The sequence below is a fragment of the Thamnophis sirtalis genome, unplaced genomic scaffold, assembly GCF_051295495.1.
Source record: "Thamnophis sirtalis isolate CommonGarterSnake01/CBP01778 unplaced genomic scaffold, rThaSir2_p1.2 scaffold_7, whole genome shotgun sequence".
NCBI lineage: Eukaryota > Metazoa > Chordata > Lepidosauria > Squamata > Natricidae > Thamnophis > Thamnophis sirtalis.
The window spans coordinates 19,568,665-19,591,211 of NW_028261387.1; the positions used below are offsets into that span (position 1 = coordinate 19,568,665).

General features: G+C 38.0%; 2 protein-coding genes across 7 annotated transcripts in view; both read right to left on the reverse strand.

Annotated features, from left to right (window-relative positions):
• NEXN (nexilin F-actin binding protein) overlaps nt 1-15,171 on the reverse strand; it is a 35,063-nt gene extending 19,892 nt beyond the window's left edge. For 3 of the 6 annotated variants that reach the window (XM_014069469.2, XM_087719440.1, XM_087719438.1), the window contains exons 1-2: nt 13,968-14,198; nt 514-598 (exon numbers count right to left, since the gene is read on the reverse strand). In XM_014069469.2, coding sequence (XP_013924944.2) covers nt 514-540 — 27 coding nt within the window. In that variant the 5' untranslated portion in view covers nt 541-598; nt 13,968-14,198. Of the gene's footprint in view, nt 1-513; nt 599-13,404; nt 13,424-13,967; nt 14,199-15,050 lie in introns of those variants that run through there. The other 3 variants (XM_087719441.1, XM_087719439.1, XM_087719442.1) reach the window with 2 other exon arrangements.
• Nucleotides 15,172-17,604: 2,433 nt separating this feature from the next.
• The window catches only part of MIGA1 (mitoguardin 1), a 38,027-nt gene continuing 33,084 nt past the window's right edge, over nt 17,605-22,547 (reverse strand). Inside the window, exons 15-17 of the mRNA XM_014069415.2 lie at nt 20,268-20,321; nt 18,786-18,902; nt 17,605-18,655 (exon numbers count right to left, since the gene is read on the reverse strand). Of these exons, the coding sequence (XP_013924890.2) occupies nt 18,467-18,655; nt 18,786-18,902; nt 20,268-20,321 (360 nt within the window). The 3' untranslated portion in view covers nt 17,605-18,466. The remainder of the gene's footprint in view (nt 18,656-18,785; nt 18,903-20,267; nt 20,322-22,547) is intronic.

Genomic DNA, 22,547 nt, shown 5'->3' on the forward strand with positions numbered 1-22,547 from the left:
AAGTTGTGACAAGCATTTCTTGTAACATTTGTCTATAAATACATTAAACCCAGGCAAGGTACCCTTATCTATCTTCAACTCAGCAATGAACTATTTATTATTATCCACTTATTCTTATACATGCTTTACTTCCACATTTAGCAACTAGCCTTCAGTTTCATATTTTGCAAAATATTTCACAACTCCAGCATCTTTACTTGTATATTTTCTCTAAATCAACAAAATGTCTTTGAACATAGCATTCAGGCATGTTAACACTAACACAATACAGATTAAGAATTGAATTAAATTTTAATTTAATTAATATTTTATGGACAAATTTTAGTCTATTAAGGCATTCATTTTAAAAAAAAGCCTATTAGTTAAACATTTTAATTTTAATAAATCTCTCAGCATAAACATGACTTTATCTCCCAGTATTGTTCGTGAATCATAATTTAAGATTCTTTATATTATTTTGAGAATGCAGAGAAACAGCATAATAAGTACTTTCCTTTTGAATCTCATACGTACTTCTGTCTTCTGTGCGACGTCAGTCATGATTCCTTTCTGCAATCCAGTAAGAAATGTCTGCAAAAATGTCCGTCTTCTGTTTTACCTATACAAGACATAATATATATATATATTTGCTTTTTAAAAGTCTTCTAAAAATTTAAAGAATGGAACCATCAGAAGTCTAACTAGAATGCAGTGTCCTACAGATACAATAAATATAACATTGGCAGGTAAGATCTTCCATATATGGGCTACAAAAATGTACTTTCTTTGATATTTATACAATATGTAGACTACCCCACATCCAACAATTCCGGCAGGCCAACATTTTTAAAACGACAAAAGACAGATTGTAAGCAGCCCCAAATCAAACATATATAGTAAACCAAGCCAAGCCAACCTGTCAGGTAGGAGATCAACCATCACCCTGCCCCAAAGCCTGGGAGAATACTGTAACCAGGTCTTTGACAACTTCCTAAACACCATATGGGAAATCATCTAGATCTCGAGGGACCTAATTCCAGAGGCAGATGCTATGACACAGAAGATGCATCTCCGGGGTCTCTCTAGATCAGTGGTTCCCAACATGTTCTAGATCAGTGTTTCTCAACCTTGGCAACTTGAAGATGTCCGGACTTCAACTCCCAGAATTCCCCAGCCAGCATTCGCTGGCTGGGGTATTCTGGGAGTTGAAGTCCGGACATCTTCAAATTGCCAAGGTTGAGAAACACTGTTCTAGATAATACTGCTTGATCAATGGGACCAAAGTCTGCCCACTGGATATATGCAAACTTTCTTTGCTGCCATAAAGTGATCATCCAGATTCTAGCAGTTTGAACATGAAAGCCCTAAAGCAGGATCTAGCCCTAATTATTTTGTTTTTTACCAATTCAGTATATGTCAGGTGACTCTCAACCTACAGACTCACTTTATACACATGACCATGTTATGATGATTAAAACATGTTTAGCTGAGTTCACAGACTCAGTAACACCATGAGGATAAGTGGTTGTATCAAAACCACTCTGACTTGCTGGCTTCCTGTTCTGAGCCATATAGTACCACCAGATTTACAAAGGCATGATGCACTAGTGAGAGAATAGAGAAAAATGATGAACAACTCCTACCTGTGCACACCAACTTTCCTCATTTATCAGCCAGAAGACTGAAATATAGGAAGCCCCCATTGGCACTTGCACAACATCTGCCCAATGATGATAACATCAATTCCCAATAGAAAGCCAAAAGGGTCACCAAACACCAGACATAGAAAGACACATAAATGACCACACAAAAAAGATGCCAGGCTTTGAACTACTACACCAGCAATGGGCAATCCTGAACAGGGTTTGTACCTCACACAGTTTCTGCTGGGACTCACAGTATAAATGGGGCATAGTATCCTCTCATCAGTGTGACTGTGGGGTCCAATATCAAACTGTAGATTGCATCGTGATTGGTTGTAAGCTGAGGGCTTACATATATTAAGCCGAGAGAAGCATATACTAGTCCAGTATCTGTTTATCAGCATCATATAAACAATGCTGTGCTTCAATGGTTAGATGGTCCAGACATTAGTATTTGAACATAGATCTTTTTAGCATTTATATTTTATTGTGATTTATTAATCTAGATGAAAAGTTAATACATATTGCTGGTTCCTGTATGATATGACATACACTACATAAATATATAGCTGAGTTCATATGCCAAGCTAAGCTAAAGCTAAGTAAAAACCCCATTGTCCCTTAAGTTAGTCTAAGAGTTCTAAGGCTGGAAGTAAATCCCTCTGAATGCAGGTTTTTTAAAAATATATCATGGTTTTGCATATTATGCAAAGCAAGTTAATCTCAGCTAGGGTCACTTTACCCTATTCATCTGTAGGTAACTTAAAATAATTTAGCATACAGTTAAATTTGTTGTAAGTGAATGCCCTTAGTATACTGTATAAGGGTAAACATAATGGAAACCTTACTATGAAAGTAGAATTACAGCATAATATAAAATAATATAAAACAGCCCTTATTTTATGGCAAAATTAAAATCTAAACTGCCTCACAAGCAGTTGACATACTAAGCCAACCTGCCTGATTAATGAGACACACAAATTGCCTTCTTAGCCTGGGCCCATGTAGCTACTTGCTTTCCCTAAAATTAAGCGTATTGATCAATACTGGAGCGCCATTATTGAATTTGGATAATAAACACACAAGAACCGTTAATGGTTAAAAATAATGAGGCAAATGGGCAGCATATTACACAAACAGGGGCAATGACTTACTGTGGTGTGGTGTATGAACTCAGCCATTGAGGCAGCACTTCAATTCCTATTCCTTGTATATATTTTTCTGATCCTTCAGCATGTTCACATTATTGTACTGCCAAAACCTGTACCATTCCTCTCATGAAACTGCTTAGTAGAAAAATATTTTCCCTCATTTGTTTACAAAATCTGAATCTACATGGTTTACAGAAAACTAAATGAAGTCTTCAAGCATAGGAAAGCAACCCACAACCCCAAAAGTTAACAACTATCTTGTTCCTCACAATTAAAAGCTCTGTGGAAGATGTTACGAAAGCTTGAGAGAAAGTTAAACCTTTATTTATATTTGTCTCCCATCTTTATTATTTTTACAAACAACTCAAAGGAGTGAATATATTCAACACACCTTTCCTCTCTTATTTTCCACCACAACAATCCCTTGAGCTTGAGAGGGAGTGGTTACCCCAAAGTCACCCAGCTGGCTTTCATGACTTGAACTCACCACCTTCCGTTTCCCATTCTAGTGTACTTATAATTATTTCCCTTCCTTGATTTAATTAACTTTTTTACATATAGAGTGTTACTTGTTAAACCTGTTTGAAGTTTTCTGGATGGGATGATAAAGACAAAATGTGAAGTCTTCCATGAGCCAAACTCTATTCTTAGTGACTTACATGTATATACTGTGCAGTTATGTTACCAATACCGTAATACAGAACTAATTTACCATTAAATTTTTCTGGATCTGTTTTTTACTTTCAAGTCTACTACAGAGCTGTTATTTCACCACTGTCACCCATACAAATACTAATAAATTTACTTAGTTGTTTTTTTTTAGATCAGCCAAGGTCTGAATAATATTCCTTCTGAACTTGCAGGACTGCAATTTGTAGCTACTCCTACATCCACCTCTTCTGGTAGTTTGAATCTGGCTAGAATCACATTTTGCACCTTCCATTTTAGAGAATAAATGCCTCTTTTTCTTTTCTTTAAAAAAAAAAGGGAAACTGTTATCTCTTCAAACAAGATGAGGTCAAGAAATAAGTGCAGCAGGAATTCCAGAAATGTTTATTGTAGCATAGAATAACATAACCTTAAAATCTTGCTAGATTTTTTTTTCTCTTCAGCTGATACTAAGCAAGGACAAGGTGGGAATATTTTGAGCTTCTTTCTCATGCTTTCTGTTTTCAGAACCTGAGCAATCTTTCCTGAAACTCCTGCCTTAAAAGTTCCCTTTCCAAGGCCAAATTTACATTCCGTCCCACTTGTAGAGTTATTCAAACAGTTATTCAAACAGTTACCGTTTGGCAGTAGCCATTTCCATGTTAGACTATTGCCATACGTAGTATATTATAGATTAAATAAAATATTCAATTAATTCAAGTTCAATTAACTAAAGTCAGTCGGCTTGCAATTGTAGAAAAAAAAAATTCTACACGTGATCATCACATTTGTGTTCAGTGCCCTATATTTTGAATCCATTTTTTACAATAAGAATTGTGCATTTATTCATGTTAAACTTCACAATATTATTTTAGCCCACTATCTGTCTTGGACTTGGACTTAATCTTTGTAAATGTCAACGTCCATAGGGTAGTGACCGTTGCATTGTGAAGGCCAGGGGCAGGACGTCACGGATTACAGCACGCCATTGATTCCGATTTAGGGCGGCTTGTTGGGCATCGGTTATCGAGAAATGGAGTGGTTGAAGATCATGAGCGACTTGGGATATCCACGTTTTCTTTGGGGCATTTCATGCGATTTTCCACCCATCCGGTCGCAGCGAGTTAATCGATCGGTAAGGTAATCGGCTATTGTCCATACGGCAAACGTGTCCAAACCATCTAAGTCGTTGTCTTCTTAGGTAAAGTTCGATTGTAGTTTGGTTTTTACACAGCTGCAATACCGTTTCGTTTTTCCATCGGTCCCGTAGAGTTATGTGCAGAATGTTGCGCAGGCATCTTAGCTGGAATCGTTCTAATAGGTTCAGGTCGCTTTTAAGTATCTGTCTAATCTATCTGTCTAATCCTACCAAGTTTATTTGGATTTATTTCTGCCTTCTGCCCAATCCAGTTTCGAGTCATCTGCTAATGAAGTAAACATTCCTTCAATCAAGTAATTAATCTATATTAATATGTGATTGAGGATCAATTCCTGTAGCAACTTAATATATCATTCCAGCCTGATGAGGAATTTCAAAGTAGTTAATCCACCTCAAAGTCATGTAATCTAACCTATATTTAAATGTTTTGTTAATCAGAACATCTTAATTAAATGCTTTGTTGAATACAAGATATGTATGCAGCATTCCAATAATCTATTAAGAACTTCAAAAAATAAACCTGACAAGACTTATTTTTGTCATATCCATGCTGACTTCTAGTAATCACTGCACTGCTTTCAAACTGCTTGCTGACCAATCACTTTATGATTTCCTCTAGGTTGGTCTGAAGGATTGATGCTAGCTTGACTGGTATGTACTTCCTTGGAGTCTCCTCATAGTTTTTGAGCATAAGAATAATTGCTTTCCTCCCATCATTTAGAATTTCTCTGGGAATTCCTTTTCCATAGGTTTCTATTCTTTTTATCCTCCTATAATGAAAGTTCAAACTAATTTATTTCCTATACTTCTAAGTAGTGGTGGGATTCAAATAATTTAACAACCGGTTGTCTGCCCTAATGACCAGCTGGATAGGCGTGGCTCGGTGGTCATGATTTTAGTGTGGGCGTGGCCAACTCAACACCACTCAGGTCGATGGGCGCTATGCCTTAGCTGTTACAATGTAATAAGGGTTAACTGGAGAGGCAGTTTCTGTAAGCAGGGCAATAAATATTAGGTTAGAAACAATATCAGAATGTTTCCTTCCTGCCTTTCTTACAGGATTAGCCCTGTAAAATGGGAAAAAAACAAAATGAGATTTCTTCCAACAACTGGTTCTCCGAACTGCTTAGAATGTTAACAACTGGTTCTCCCGAATAGGTGCAAATTGGCTGAATCCCACCACTGCTTTTAAGTAACAGTTTATAAATAAATGGAAGCCATTGACTTTATGAGCTATATTCTTTTTGATCTTGAAACTGTTTCATAGGCTTTGATTTAGATATTCTTTCACTTATGCCTGTGTTACACATTCTTATCTTAATGTCTTATTGTTGGTCATTTTCAATCTATATAATAACTGTTCTTCAGAGCTGCGGTGGCTCATTAAATCAAACTGCTAAAATCAATGTACAATCATAGAATTTTATTGCTTGCCCATCTGCTTCCAAATAAAAGTACTGACCTTTAAAATCCTTAGTGACCTGGAATCTATCCATATATCACAAGTAGTCCTCGACTTACAACAGTTCACTTAATGAGTGTTCAAAGTTACAATGACACTGAATAAAGTGACATGACAATTACAATCTTTGCAGCATACCCATGGTCACGTGATCAAAATTCAGATGCTTGGCATCTGGTTCATATTTCTGACGATTGCAGTGTCCTGGGGTTCATGTGATCCCCTTTTGTGACCTTCCGACAAGCAAAGTCAATGGGGAAGCCAGATTCACTTAACAACCAAGTTACTAACTTTAAAACTTCAGTGATTCACTTAACAACTGTGGCAAGAAATGTCATCAAATGGGGCAAAATTCATTTAACGAATGTCTCACTTGACAGAAATTTGGGGCTCGATTGTCTAAGTCGAGGACTACCTGTACTAAAATTCTTATGTTTATTTGTTTGTCTGATTCTACTCTCAAGTTAGCCCAAATGAGGCAATGTACCGCAACAATCTTTGAATCAAGCTATCTAAATATCTGCTAACTTAAAGAATGCATAAAAACTCCTGGACCCATTACTCCACTGGAATTGAAATTTCCAGAATATTCAGATGAGTTTTATTTGCAAAGTTGTGGTTATCACAGCATCTCCATGCTCAGGTGATCATGATTTCAGATGCTCTTTGCCAGTTTTCCACAAGTAAAGGTTAATGAGGAAGCTGGCAAGTAGCCAGAAATTGTTACTGCTCCCACTGCTTTTTTGTCCACTCGTGTAATAGCAATACAATTAACTAAAATGTAATGTTCATTCTGGTGACATCAGACTCTATTACCTTTTTCTTAAAGGATAGCCCAATGGATCACAGAGTTATTTGTTTAGTAAAACCTTTTTTTTTTAAACCCTAGGTAAGAGTTTATTACTGCCTCTATAATTTCAGTAGGAGTATTTCAAGAAAAACCTTTGGAGCCAACAGATGTTTGAGGGCTTGTAGATCAGGTAAACAATCTGCAGGGCACATACTGACAAAAATTCTGCCATCATTTGGTAGCAAATGCCAGAAGACAGTGAGAAACTAAAGGAAATAACAGTAATTACATTAAGCATCCAATATGCTTAATGTATCTTAAAAACTAAATCTCATCATGTAGGAGAGAAAACAGGCTGAAAACTCTGTTCTCATCCATTGCTGATATTATGACTTTTATAGTCCCGGTGATCCACAGCAATCTCTCCAAACAAAAAAAAAATGTAGCTTCAAATTCAAAACAACTACCCATCCTTGCATTTTTGGTACAGATACTTAATCAAATAGTGTTTTTCTGTGAATCCTCAGTCATAACATGTGTCTTGAAAAAGAAAATACAATAGTCCACCTGCTCCTGCCTTGGGTTAAAGCATCTGTTTCCAAAATGTACCGTGGATAGAGTTTTACTTAATTTATTACCCTTTCCTACATTCTTGGGGGCAGATAAGATTCCTTAATATCCCTGTCACAAAAAATACTATATTTTAACGTGCGTCACCTGGAACTATTGATAGTCAGGCAGCATACAGTCATATGGCAAAGAAAGTATACCCACCTTGACTTCTATGATTTTACATATCGGGACATAGTAAAAATCATTTGGTCCTTGGCAGTTCTTAAAAGTAGATAAATACAACCTCAAATAAACAACAACATATAACATACTATTACATTATGTCATCGTCACATGACTTCTTCATTCCAGCTTTTTTTGTGTAAAATAAATGATTACAATGGTGTAATATGTCAGGTATTGTTGTTCATTTGAGGTTGTATTTACCTATTTTATGAACTGCTAAGGACCAGATGTTTGTTTACTCCGTCCTGGTATGTAAAACCACAGAACTCAAAGAGGCTGTACTTCCTTTTTCACATAATTGGACAGGTTTCATCAATTATTCCTATTATTCCTCTGGTTGTTCAATACAATCGACAGAGTCACAAAAATCAATCTATTCAGGTGCTACAAACTCAAAAAAGTCATTAAGTATATTAAATGACCAAGCATTTTAATTTCCAAAGGTTTTCTGCCAAATTTTGTTCCTTTGACCAGTTTCAAATGTTTGCAATTACTGCTTAGAATGGGAAAAACAGAAAGTGATTAATTCCAACAACTGAACTGCTTTCTTATAGGGAAGTCTCCTGCATCATTAGGCTGTGCTATTATTCCAACAGTGGCTGCAGAGTTGGGTTAATGCAGTAGAACACATATGCATACAAACATACAGACAGACAGACAGATACCCCAGATATTGTGCTGGTACTGTACAGCTTATTATAAAGGACTGAATCAGTGGTGGGAATCAAATAATTTAACAATGGGTTCAATGCCCTAATGACTGGCTGCGTGGACATGACCATGGTGGGTATGGCCAGGGGATGTGACAGGCAGCGCTCAGCCTCCTGCATCCCCCTGGGAGCAAAAACAGATTGCAGGGGGGTGCCACACACCCCATGAGCCCCATTTTGGACCTAACAGACCTCCTTGCAGCCTCCTGGGAGCAAAAATGGGCTGCAGGAGAGCCACACTACACCCCCACTGTGCCACGTTTTGGGCCTAGTAGGCCTCCCTGCACTTACCTGGCAGCCAAAATGGGGTGCAGGGGGACTCCTGGAAAGGGCGGGGCAAGAAGGGGCGGGGCAAGCCAGCTATTTAACAAGTGGTTTGTCTGAACCGACCCAGACTGGCTGAATCCCACCACTGGACTGAATTATATTTTTGGTAGCTTCTAATGGTCCTGTATTTTAACATCTACCTATAGGAGAAAAGCAATGGTGAACAATGTATAACTACAAGTAAGACAGGTGTAATTTGGGAAAACAGCAGGTTATATAGTTAAAATTAAACACTAGATGTATAGGATACTGTGTGGCATTCAACTACATATCAATAAAAGTGTATGCTCACAGAAAGAATCAACATGGAAGGAAAATGTGCCAATGCTTTTCTTTCAATACAAGTGGAAACAGGAATATTTTGGCAAATGTAACCTGAACACCAGCATATGCAGATGTTACAGGTTTTATAAACCTGAATTGCAGGTTTATAAAAAGATAGGAATGTTTCTCTAATTATGAACCCAGCCCATTTTCCTCTTTGATTTTTGACTTTGAAATCATTACACTTAAAGCAATTTGAAGGGCCATCAGCTGGCCTCTTTAAAAAAAAATATTAAATACTGGCATATACTTTCTGTGTGAATTTATGTATTTGTATTTGTGTTTTAGAAACTGCTTCTCAAACTTTCCCAAAATCCTTAAAAACCACAATTTGACTTCTTCCTGCTCTGCTTTCTCCATTTTTCTGGCCAGCAGAAAAAATACCAGTGTCTTCACTCATTTGACCTCTTCAATCACGCCATCAGACACTGTGGTGACTGATGGCAGTTGAATTACTAGATTCACTCTTTATTTAAATAGGCCTATCAGTTTCTAAATCAAGTCTTATTCCTTTCTTTCCTCCTCACTATGGTATTTTGCATAAGTGACAAAAATTTTCTGTTTACCTATTTGCCCTGGTACAATAGAATAGTGTTCTGGAGTCAATATGTTTCATCCAATAGTTGAGATGAAACAGATGAAACCTGAAAGCACTGAACTCTATTTTGTTGTTTTATGTTTCTTTGTTGGCTCTATTGTTGTCTCTCAAAGGTCCTCCTAGACAGTTGATTACTGGTGGATGACAAGTGGAAGACATGGCTAGAAGGACTTTTGCCCAGTTGCAACTGGTATACTACTAGAGACCCTTCCTGGAGCATATGGGCCTGCCTATATTGACTCATATCTTTATCACTACTCTCTTGAATTTCTACATTAATTAATATATATTTAATTAATTAAACAGAAAACAACTAGCAAGTCTCCACAGCAGTGGTGGGTTTCTGCTAGTTCGCACCAGCTCGGAAGAACTGGATGATGAAATTTACCGATCCAGTGAGAGGAGGTTTGACTAGTAGACCCGGATGTAACTTCCGGAATGCCTGCCCAGGCCCTGTTGCTTGCTCGCTCACCCCCACCTGTCCGGAAGCAGCTCCATCGCTCACTCCCCCCGCCCGTCCACAATATCCTAGCCCAATTCGGTGTCAAGTCCCATACCTGGGAGTGGTGGTGGTGAACGGAGAAGCATGGAGAGGTCCAGCGACACAATCCACCAGATAGCAGCGGCAAGCTCAGGAGTTTTCTCCTGGATTCCTCTCTGCCTTCTTCCACCGATCTCCCAAAGTTCTTTCCCCAGTGTGTGATAGCTTTCTACTGGATTCCCCTCTGTCCTGCCTCCTCTGATCTCCCAAAGTTCTTTCTCCAGAGTGTGATAGCTTTCTACTGGATTCCCCTCTGTCCTGCCTTTTCAGATCTCCCAAAGTTCTTTCCCCAGAATGTGATAGCTTTCTACTGGATTCCCCCCTGTTCCTGCCTCCTCTGATCTCCCAAAGTTCTTTCTCCAGAGTGTGATAGCTTTCTACTGGATTCCCCTCTGTCCTGTCTCCTCTGAACTCCCTGATTTCGGCCCTTAATCCTCCAGTTGTCTATTTTTGGAAGGTTTTCCCCTCTCTCTCCCCCCCTTTCATAGGAGTCCCAAATTTTTTTGCCACATGGCTTGGGAGTGGTGGTCATGTGACTGAAGGTGCATGAGTGATGTCAAGTTGTCCATACCTGCCCGGTCACATGACTGCCAAGCCATGCCCACAAAATAAGCCACACCCACAGAATAGGTTTTTTAAAAATTTGAAACCTACCACTGCTCCACTGCCATACTACCCATTAGCCAGAGATTTGTAAAGACTTCTGGAACATCTCTCACCTTTGGAGTAGGAGCTACATGATGCCTGAAGCATTATCATTCCATAGGACAGATGATATGACAGAAAAGTCATAGGTCTGGGTCCCAAAAGATGGGCCTATTGATTGAAATGACCCAAATCATATTGGCTTTGCCTGATCTTACCAGATGGGCAGAAACCATGGGAGACAGACAATCCCTTAGAAAACTTCAGAGAAAGAATTCTACTTTAGTACTTCTGAAAGTAGAAAAATGAACATTGAATTAAGCAAATTAAATTAATTCAACAAAATTGTGCCCATGTATTTTTATTTGAATTAGCACCTGGTGCCAGACTAAATAACATAACGAACCTATATTTAAAAGAACACATGTTATTATTTATTATAGCTCAAGTAGATATATAACTATAATTATTATCAGGTTTAATAGTTTACTTTCTCAGTGCATTATTTCAATACATGTTACAACAATCCTGTAAGGCTGGATGCCATTTTTAAAATACTGAAACTGTTAAGGTTCAGTTCGAAGTTGACAGAAACACTATAAAGGTAAAAAAAATAGTTTGTTTACTTCAGTTCAGAGAATAGACAATGAAGCATTGATAGAGACATAGATATTTTGGAGACACTGCACGGCACTTAAAGATGTACAGAATATCCAGTTATCAATATAATTAAAATATTGACATTTTAAGTATCAGTATCATCAAAATCAAATAAAACACACCACTTTAGATACCCCATCTCTGTCTTATTTACATGATGCAAAGTAATATAAAGCAATGAACATTGTTAATATAATTCAGCATCAAAATGTAAAAGCTCATGTTTACATCCCATCAAACATGGCACAAAAATGTTTCACTAACCATCTTTTAAAAAAACATATCCTCGTGACATTGCCTTTGTCTCATCTCCAGTCCAATGCAAAGGCTGCTTAATTTCAGGTTCTGGTTTTGGGGTTATTCCTTACAGCTGTTAATGCACATTCCTCCAGTTCCTTAAGCTGACACAAAACTCAGCCAGTATGAATTATGCCTCCCCTCTAATCTTAGTAACAAGGCCAGTGAATGGGGCTGTCCTTAGAGTTTTGTTGCAAGGCAACTCAAGGACAGCAATTGGTGGCTTCACTTGGCTGTATTTCTCTTCCCACAACATCACCAGCCAGCTAGAAAACAACCACTAATCATTTTCTTTAATGTATAGCGGGACAGGTTTGAGACAGATGAGTGGGATGTAGGTTTTAACTACCTTTCCAACTGTCCAATAGATAAATTACTAATGGAGAGGTGTGGCACAGCTGTGACTTGTCACTCTGTTTCTGTACAGGCATTTAGCACTCTTCTGAAAAAGAAGAAAAAGCACTAAACTCATGTTGAAGAATAGCTCAGCAGAGAAATTGGTGGTCCAAAAGGGAGCAAGATAAGGCAGGAAAGAATATTTCTGATATAGTCATGGTCCCTTCAATCCATGGTCTCCACTGAGTCATTGACTTGTCAGCCTGACTATCTTTGGACATTGGTCTAATTCTCTTTCAGGAGGTTGTTAGACGCATTTCAAAACCGTCTGACTGACAAGTCACAGCTGCACAGCAACTCTGCATTGGCAACTTGTTATGTGACTAAACACTACATGTCACATGACCTCACTAACTCAACTTTGCCCAACCATATATATAGGACAATGATAGGTGGGTTTTTTTCATGCTGGTCAATAATGCCAAGGGAGAAGAAATTCAGCCAGGAGAATTAACCCATTTCTGTTCTTGACTTGTCAGATATCAAACCAGTAAGGAGACTACCACTCATCAGCCTCATTACTGAAGCAAGTTAGAGCACAGACAAATGTTTCTGCCAACTGAAGATCTGAAGGAATGTACATTAACATGAATGTGAGGAAGAGCTCTGTCAATAAAAACCAAAGGCCAACATATTTTTGCACATAGCTCTTTCACACATCCTGTTTGAAATACGAAAAGTAGTGGCTAAGTTTTTTTATTTTTGGCCATCTTTGTCTGAGTTTAAAAACATATTTGCTATAAAACAAAAATATTGTTTCTTAGTTCTGTTTTTTTAAAATCCACTTATAATGCAAGGATAGTAGCACACACATCTCTTTCACACATACATACTAATGACAGGAACAACAGTTCTGGCAGTTATTGTCTTCCCACTAACTACTGATACTATCATTGCTACTACCTTCCAGCTGTCAATCACTACACCTTTCAGAGAAAGGCTTCCTTTACTCTAACATTTGGGAAGGAAACATTCGTATACATGATTTGCCTGGAATGTGGGAAAATATTGGAACGCAACAAATGTTGAGTTCCAGTATACACAAATGTTACTACCGCACAAAACGCGGGAGCGCAGAAAGGATCTCTCTCCCAGGAAATTCTAGACTCGGGGGTTTTGCCACATGTTTCAGATTCAGAATAAGAAAACCCTTCTTGAAAATGAGCGACATCTGGCTTTATTATCCCATTCAAGATGTCTTGAAATTTTTCTCCCGGGCTGTTATTTCATTGCACAATAGTTTGGCGATCGTCCGATCCCCCCCTCCCCAACTGACCAGCTGAGATTTTTATACGCGTCGGGTGCGTCTGGGATTTTCGTCCAAGTAAAACTGCCGGGAAAGACCGAGCCTGTTGTTCTTCTTTTCCGACGGCAGTCCAGAAGGGGAGAGCGACTGCTTTTCTGAGGAGAGGCTAAAGCAGCCGGGCTAAAGCGCCAGAGGGGAAAAGGCCAGTCTCGCCCATGCACCCACCCACCCACCCGCACCGAAAACCGCAAAGACCACGTGTTCGTGTGAGAGGATACTTTCGACACTCCCCGTCTAAATGTACCCCGCGAACCCTCGGCGAGGCCGAAATGCAACGCAGGGAGAAGACCTCGTCGGGGGACATGGCAAAGGCAGAAAACCGAACCGCCAGCTCAGCTCCCCCGAAGCCTTTTCCCTCAAAGACCGAGCCGCAGCCCGCTTGCCCCGCAACGCGCGCCGTTTCCCCTCTGCCTTGTCATCTCCAGGCGCGTCACAGACGACGAGCGCAGGCCGTCCTTTGTATCTGAATCGCTACCGCTTGTCCCCGTCCCCACAACAACAAACAAAAACCACAACAATCCATCTTGAGGTACCTGAGAGCGCTGCGCGGTGCGTTTTCGTTTAATCCCGAATGGCTGGCTGGGCGTGAGAAGAGTCGGGCCGAGCGTCTCTGCTACTGCTACCCTTGATGCTGCGCGCCTCTTTGCTGGCTGCGGCTCCAGCCTCGGGCTCTGCAAGTTTCCATAAAAGTCCCGGTGCGCAGCCCGTTCCTGCATTCCAAGCGCGCCCAGGCCGAGCTGCAGCTGTCCCGACACACACGGCGGCCGCCCCCTCCCACTCAGCACCCTCGGCGCGCCTCCGGAGGCCCCTCCAGCGGCCCAGCAGGGTTATTTTGGACTGAAAACGCCGCTAGGCTATAAATATCTGGCGACTGCAGAATTTCCCAAACCTCCCCCCCCCCTCCCGCCGCCGCCGCCCTTGAATTCAGAAAGAATCTCCCCACGCATCGGGCAAGTTAAAAAGTGGGACGGGAGGCAGAGGGGCCGGGATATACAGTAATTGGTGTCCGACATCGATCGCTTAGCGGTCTAAAAGCGATGAGGGACTCCTGAGCATGTTCAGAGTGTATTTCTAATAGCACTTATTTATTTATTTAGCCAAATAATGACAAATTAATCGGGGCCGTTGTCGGACAAAATACAGCTTGTCCAAGAAGTCACAGAAAAATCAAGCTGTGTTTCAGGATCTCCTCCTCCCCACAAACTGCTTTGCTTTTAAATTCTGCACCAAATGGAACAGGAGAAGTTTGCCTTTTAAGCCACATTTTGTTCCCACATTGGGACAGTGAAAGTTGATTTAAGTTATTAATATGAAATTAAGTATGTCCTTAACCTCAACCTTGGAATGTCAAGCCACTAAATAGCCATTTTCCAACTTCTTCTCTTCCAAATATTTGGGGTACAGTTTCCATTAATCCTAATAAATGAAGAACAGGAGTTTGTAGAGGGCACATAGATTTCTAAAATATCTGATACCAATTAAGTAACTCGTATCAGCCCCTCTTACACAAATACACAATAAGAGTCACAAAGTCATCTCTGTTATTTTTCTTACTACAATTTTGTTGAAACAGATGCAGCTAGATCTAAACACTTTGGCGGAAAAGAATTACTTACTGTTGGTTTTAAGAGAATGTGTATTTTCCTTCCACGTATACAGATATTCCAGATGGAGGGGATAACGGTTCTTTAGGACAGTGATAAATCTCTGGCAAGCTTCACTTTTGTGAAGTGAAACTGTTGGGAGGGTGAATGCTGGTGGCTTTTTTTATAGCCCTAACTTGCACAGAGCGACTAATAATAGAAACTTACCAGATAATTATGATAGCATGAAGTCCAGTCAGCATCAGATTGATGAAACCATCCCAATGTATGTAGTAGTCAAATTAGCTTATTGTCATATCAGCAATTGCAATGATCTTGTAAGATAAATACATGAGTATCTCAGAGTGTTACTAACATTTAAGTCAGTTTGTTGAGTATGGAGTGGGAAGGTTTTTATTACTTTGTTTTGTGTCTGACTAAAGAATAAGATGAGATTAGTCTGTTCCCCACCTGGTTTCCATTTTTTTTCTCATATAAAATGAACAATAGGCCATACCCAGCATAAAGTTTATTTACTAATAGCAATGTTTATTCATTCAAGAATTTACATAACATGTTTTCCTGAGGTGTGATATCAAACCAACACATTATATTTCTAATGCTGATATTTGTTTTGGAATAACTAACCCTGTAGCTAATTCCAGCCACACACATTGGAATATACTCCATTTCCTCTTCCAGCTTTATCCCCACAACACTCCTGTGAGGTAGGTTGGGCTACGAAATAGTGATTAATCCCAAAACTGTCAGTGAACTTCCAAATGTGAATGAGAATTTGACTCAGGGTTTATTTAATCTAATCTCATGTCAGTGTGTTTAGCCCTAAATGTATGAAGCAGTACTGAGAGTCCTCATTTAGCAACTGCCTCGTTTAGCTCCCATATGCAGTTAATGACAGTATTGGGAAAAGTCAATCTGCAATCGATCCTCACATTGATGACCTATGCGGGTCTGTAAAGGGAAGCAACACTGAAGTCAACTTGTAAGCACAGTTGTGGTTTCACTTACTGACCAAATTGCAAGTCCTGACTGGTTGCTAAGTGAGGACTACCTGTAATAAAAAAAAAAAGAGCTGAGGTGGCGCAGTGGTTAGGGTGCAGTACTGCAGGCCACTTCAGCTGACTGTTATCTGCAGTTCAGCGGTTCTAATCTCACCGGCTCAAGGTTGACTCAGCCTTCTATCCTTCCGAGGTGGGTGAAATGAGGACCCAGACTGTGGGGGCGATATGCTGACTCTGTAAACCACTTAGAGAGGGCTGAAAGCCCTATGAAGCGGTATATAAGTCTAACTGCTATTGCTATTGCTAATAATCATCCCAGGATTCAGTGAAAGTTACTAACCTGCACTGTTACATCTATTCCTCCCTTATTATTGAGGTATTATGACCAGAGAAAGAATGGTGCGTCCTTCTGTGTGATAAGTTGACTATGAAATCATGGTACACAAAATGCATATATAAATGCTATAAATATATGCTATCATTCAACGACAACCTCAGCTTCCCCTTCCTGCTTCATGGAATTTGACCCATTTTCCTCTTCAATGGCCTTAACTTCCATAGATCCCTCTCTCTGGTTTGCTTTTAAGCCAGGATTTCTTTTTTTAATTGTGTTTTTTCTGCCTCCATTAGATGCCCAGTCAAATTTTCATTTACTTAAGTCTTTTCAGATACCACTAATCAAACATTAGGAATCTGTCAATTAACTATTTATTTGCTCAAGTTATATGTCTTTATGTGACTCTAGGCAGTTTACAATAAATGCATATTTTACATTTTTGCAAAAGGAATGGTTTTCTAATTGTTGCTTGGAAAAAGAGATTGACTTATCTTGATTTGTTTTTGCATAGACAGAAAAAGAATATTGAACATATTAATATGTACAGTATTACATAATATAAAGACTCAAGTGACATTTTCCTGTATCATATATTCACAATTTTTGGACAGCTATAATATGTTAGGACTTTTATGTGATGACTGGGTAGCAGTAAATGTTTCTTCATGCAAGGGACTATCACTATCCGAGTTTATCTAATAAAAATATATAGAACAATTAATATGCAGAACACACTCAACTAATAGGGTATCTCAATGCTTGATAAATCAGCTGTTTAATTTTGTGGCAGAGAATGGACAGAGACTAGAAGTGTAAGGCAGAACTGGGCAAGGGATTTCTTGAAAATTCAATCCAACAAATTTCTACAATATAAAAGCTAAACACTTACACTATGCATGTATGAAGTTAGGACAAAACAGACTATAGGTAGGCTTAAGTTTTCTGGCTGAAAGCTAGGATTAGTGCTGTTTCAGAGAGCAATCACATTACCCCTTTAGGGTCATTTATCCTTCTAAATCTAAATAAAAATGTGGAATGATTGAGGATTGGTGTATTCTGCGAATCTGGCCATTGTGCTTAATAAACCATGTCTTACAGCTTCATATACTCAACTATGGATAATACAATAAACCATGATCAAACAAAACATCTGTGCACGACACACAAACTAGACCCTTTAAGGTATTAATCTGGCATCCCTATTGTTTTAAAAAGAGACAAACACATATTTAAAATTGTAATGGAACATGTATTTACCCTTGCAACATTTTATTCTTTTTAATATACATCTTTTCCCTTAAAAATATACTTTAAATAATGAATTCAATTAGACAAGAACTTATTTATAGTATGTATAAAATTTTAAAAGCTCTGCAGAGAATTATCTATATATTTAGCAATCTATACTAAATAAATAAATATGGTAGAGAGTATTAATTACTCAAAACAACTGCCGAGGGTTCACCAGACTCTGATTTTATGCAATACAACCAACATAAAACATCATAATTTACAAAAAAAAATTATGATTAACTCTTAAATTTTACAACAGTGCCCACAGAATATTGTCCTAAGGCGAAATGCATTGATACAGTTGCTACACTATAAATTATAGCTTATACACACAAAAACTATATCATTTGTCACCGTATATGTTTTTTTTAATTGCACATTAATTAAGACAAAAAAGGTGCAAATCTTGGCAAACACATCACCAGGTAGAGCTTTTGAAAGTTTTGCACTACCTAATTTATACATTGTAAACCTGGGAGGAACTTATTTACTATAACATGTATTTTTATATCACTTTCATCACAAAGAGATCTGTATTTATGTATTTATCCCCCACAAATAATATTTATGTAATAGTTTAGAAATATATGTTACGTATAAATCCAAGGACAATTGAACTATTTTAAATGATATGTACAGCAATAATTTAAGCAATGACATGTATATTTTTAAACCTCCCTGAGGCCATATTCGACAATATCATACATTTTGGGTACTTGCTCTGAAAGAAACAATATTAAATTTCCTTGTTGGAGAAAAAGGCAAAATATCCTCATATGAAGAACAAAAACAGAAATTTATTGTACTTTTGCCTCTAAAAGATCACTGGCTGTTGGGTGTTGACATCCATTTACTCCAAAGTAAACCAATAAAAGATTAGTGTGCCGGATTAGCAATTGCAGAAGATCTTCAGCTAAATTATCCACTGACGAGTATCGCACTTTTTCAAAGTCAAAAATATCTTTCAGGAAATAAAGAATCTGATTCTAGCAAAAATAAATGGAAAAAAATAAAATAAAAAGATTCTAGTTAATGAAAGATGTCTAATAAAACAATTATTAGTTCATCTCTATTTTCATTTATTCAGTAAACTCTTAATAAAATAAAGCCACATACCTTGAAGTAGCTGCAAAATTCATTCAGGGAATTTCTAGGACCTAAAAATCCCCATGCCAGAACAGGGCTAATATGTTCACAAACAGCATAGAAATGCGCAAAGAAACCATCAGGAACCTAAAGATGTAATTGGTACAGAAAAGGCAAATCATACTTGTTACATATTGTAATTAGCTGCTGAAGTCAAGATCTGAAGTCTTCAGTCAGGTCCGCTGTTTAAATGGGAGAATTGGTTTAAATTAATTGGTTGCTGGCTGACAGTCTGCCTATAAAAGGAGAGCTGTCAGCCAGACTGTTTTGCGGGTGTTACCATTGACTTGTAATAAAGAGCTTTAGTTGAAGATCACTGTGTCATTTCATTCAATCCAAAATCTAACAATACCCTAGCACCTTGATAGCGAACCTATTCCACAGGTGGCATGCGGAGCCATTTGTTGGGGCACGCCAAGTGTTGCCCTGTCAACTCCAACATGCCTGCGTGTGCTGGCCAGCTGACTTTAGCCTTCTTTTTTGGCCGTTTTTCTCCCTCCGGAGGCTTCCCTTAAGGCAGGGCAAAAAGGGCAAAAAACCACCCAACACACAAACCGGAAGTTCGGGAATGGACGTCTGGTTTGCATGTTGGGTTGTTTTTCACGCTCCGCCTGAAACCTCCGGAGGGCGAAAAGCGGCCGTATGGGCCACCCAGAAGTTCGCGAAAGGTGACTTCCGGTTTGTCTGTTTGTCTTCCCTGAAGCCTTCAGGGGGAGAAAAACGGCCCTATGGGCAGCCCGGAAGTCACTGTTCCGGAGGCTTCAGAGGGGGCGGGGGAGGCTGTTTTCACCCTCCCCAGGCTCCTAGAAAGCCTCTGGAGCCTGTGGAGGGCAAAAAAAAAAGTATGCCAAAAGCAGGGGGGAGTGCTGGTCCCCCTCCTGGGGTCATGCACAAAGCATTATGGGTGTGGCACGTCCGCACACAACCCTCCTGCGCTCCCCGCACCTTTGGCGCACAATCCATAAAAGGTTAGCTATTAGTGCCCTAGCATCTTGAGTATAAATTATTGTGACATTTTTAAACCTACAACTCTTATAAATTTAAAATCATCTCCTGGTGGCCAAACGACATGTCCATGAAGAGACTATGCCACTTCCTCCTTCTGTGGTTAAAAAAACACTTTCTGATGTAGTCTAGAGCCCCGGTAATCTCTTTACCAAACACTAATTATGTTTGTTGTTTCTTGATAGTTTTGGAGAGACTATTGAGATTATTATTTTGCCTATAATTCAACTGTAACTTCAGATTTGAGAAATTATATTAAAAATGGTTCAAGAACATGCACTACTATCTCTGTTCATAGTTCTGAAGTCAATGCTTTACCAACTTCTATAGCTATACAAAAATAATGCTAAATAATGTACTGATCGTCTTAAATTAGCAATTGGCATTGCAAAACAAATGTATAGCATTGCACAGATGTCATCTAATGTAAAATGTCAGGCTACTTACTTTCATTTGTTGCTTTTTTTGCTTCAGGACTGACCAACAACTTGAAGCCACAGCCTAAGTAAAATAATTTATTTTTGTTTATTTACTTGCAAGCATGAACCATTGCATATTTAGAAATAACAGCTAAAATATAAAACAATTTAATGTCTTTAAAATATATTGAATTTGCCATAATATAAACTTAAATAATTTTACAAAATGTACATTATTTATTGCTCAAAATATGGGATTTGCATCTCATTTTCCCTGTTCTCTCCATGCAGCTTGGCATTTTTCTAAAAGTTAATGTAAGTTGGTGATTAACTATCTGTATTGTTGTGATAGCAGCAAACATTTATAATCTGATAATAATAGATCCAATATAATCATTTATAGTCATTCTGGTTAGCTAACTGGAATGCATTCATCTTTCCAACGTGTAACATGGTTCTTTAACAACAATGACTTTCCTTTATCTTTCTTCATTGTTATCTGTATCTGGGGCTAGTCATTTCCAATGGGCAGCAATCAAAATTTGAAATCCAGATTACTTATTGGTTTGAAATTCTAGTTACAATGAGCAGAACTGGGTTTGTGCTTAACTTTATAAAAAACACATCAACCATGATTAAGAAGTCATAAGATTGGGATATTATGGCGTTGTGCATGTTAATCAGCAATCAGCCTGCCTCAATTAACATGCGTGCAGAGATTTTCATTATTTGTTTGAGTACTGCTGGTACACGGGAAAAGATAATCACATGGCTCTTTCACACATCCCTTTCAATCACCATTGGACAGGAAAAATCCATGGTATTTATGCAATAGAATCACATCAATTATATTCTACGGAAAAGAATGCACATTGGCACATGAGCAGCACTTAAAAAGGAGAAAATAATGCAATGCACCCTGAGCAGCATTTTTTTAATCTGTAATATTAGATTTGTTTACATTAGTTCTTAATTTTTCCTATCCACACATTTAATTCTACTGCACAGATCTATTTTAAATACTTTCCTCAGAACACTTTTTTTCCCAAACATAAATTAAACAACACCAATCCAGGAAATATTTGTTTGACAAGTTTCCCAATATCTCTTATTATGGGAAACCAGAAGAATATATATGATAAATATACTCCATCATAAGAGGTTTTCATTTGTCTGGAATGATAGAAGACCTCCAAGGTCCCTTTAAACCATATTATTTCATGTTCTATACTCTAAATGAATTAATATTGCACATTATTTAAGAAAAAACAAGATAAAATAAAAGCAAGAAGAAAACTAAAGGTACTCAATTCAACCATGGAAAAAAGTATATCTCTATAATAAGTATTTTAAAGAGCTTTTGTACAATAAAGAACAAAACAAAATAGTACAAACAGAAATAAGGACCCAAGCAGTGATCTCAGGCTTATATTACTATATTTGCAATGCCTCAAATAATTTCTGTTTGGGGATTGTAGGAAAATGAAACTCTGATATATTCAAAAGAGCTGGCAGGTTTTTGCAAAGAAATATTATTTTCCTTTGCCACTAGGAGACATTAAGCAAGACAATATCAATGCAATATTACAACTATGCAATAGTTATTTATTATCTCTTCTGGTACCACCATAATTTTTGTTGGGGAAATATCCCCTGCTTGCTACCTCCTAATGCAGTATTTTGCAGCATCTAGAGCTAAGCATTTAAAAAAACAGAAGGCTGGTTAAAAGAAGTATGGTCCAAGTGGCGAAGTGCATCTATTCTAATGCCACTTTTCCAATTCCACAGAAAGTTTCAGTGTGCCAAACAGGAATAATGGTTTCTGAACTATGTACTATAAAGAACATGCCCAAATACATCTGTCTTATTATATATAAAAGATTAGAAACTTTGTTCTTTAATTTCTTTTAATTTAATTAAAATGTTGCACAGTTTGTACATAATTTGCTTCTTGTTAAACTCATTCTTTTTATCAGCATTAACTTATCAATACTGATAGAATTAATAATGCTTATTTAGAGCAATCTTAGCTCTTCCAACTGCAGATACCCAATCATGCTGTGCTATTTTTTTATTTAGAAAAACATTCTTTTGGAAATATCTTTTCAAATGTATGTTAAAATTTGTGAAAATATTTTATCAATCTTAGTGTTTAAAGAAAGCTGCATATTTATATGACACCATGTTTCAGAACAAGGACTATCTGTAACCATAAAAAGTATAACCAAATTCTTTTGTTTTGACTGCATTGTAAAAAAAAATCCTATTCTAAGAAAAAGCATAGCTTGAATAGTTTTTGATAAAGCTA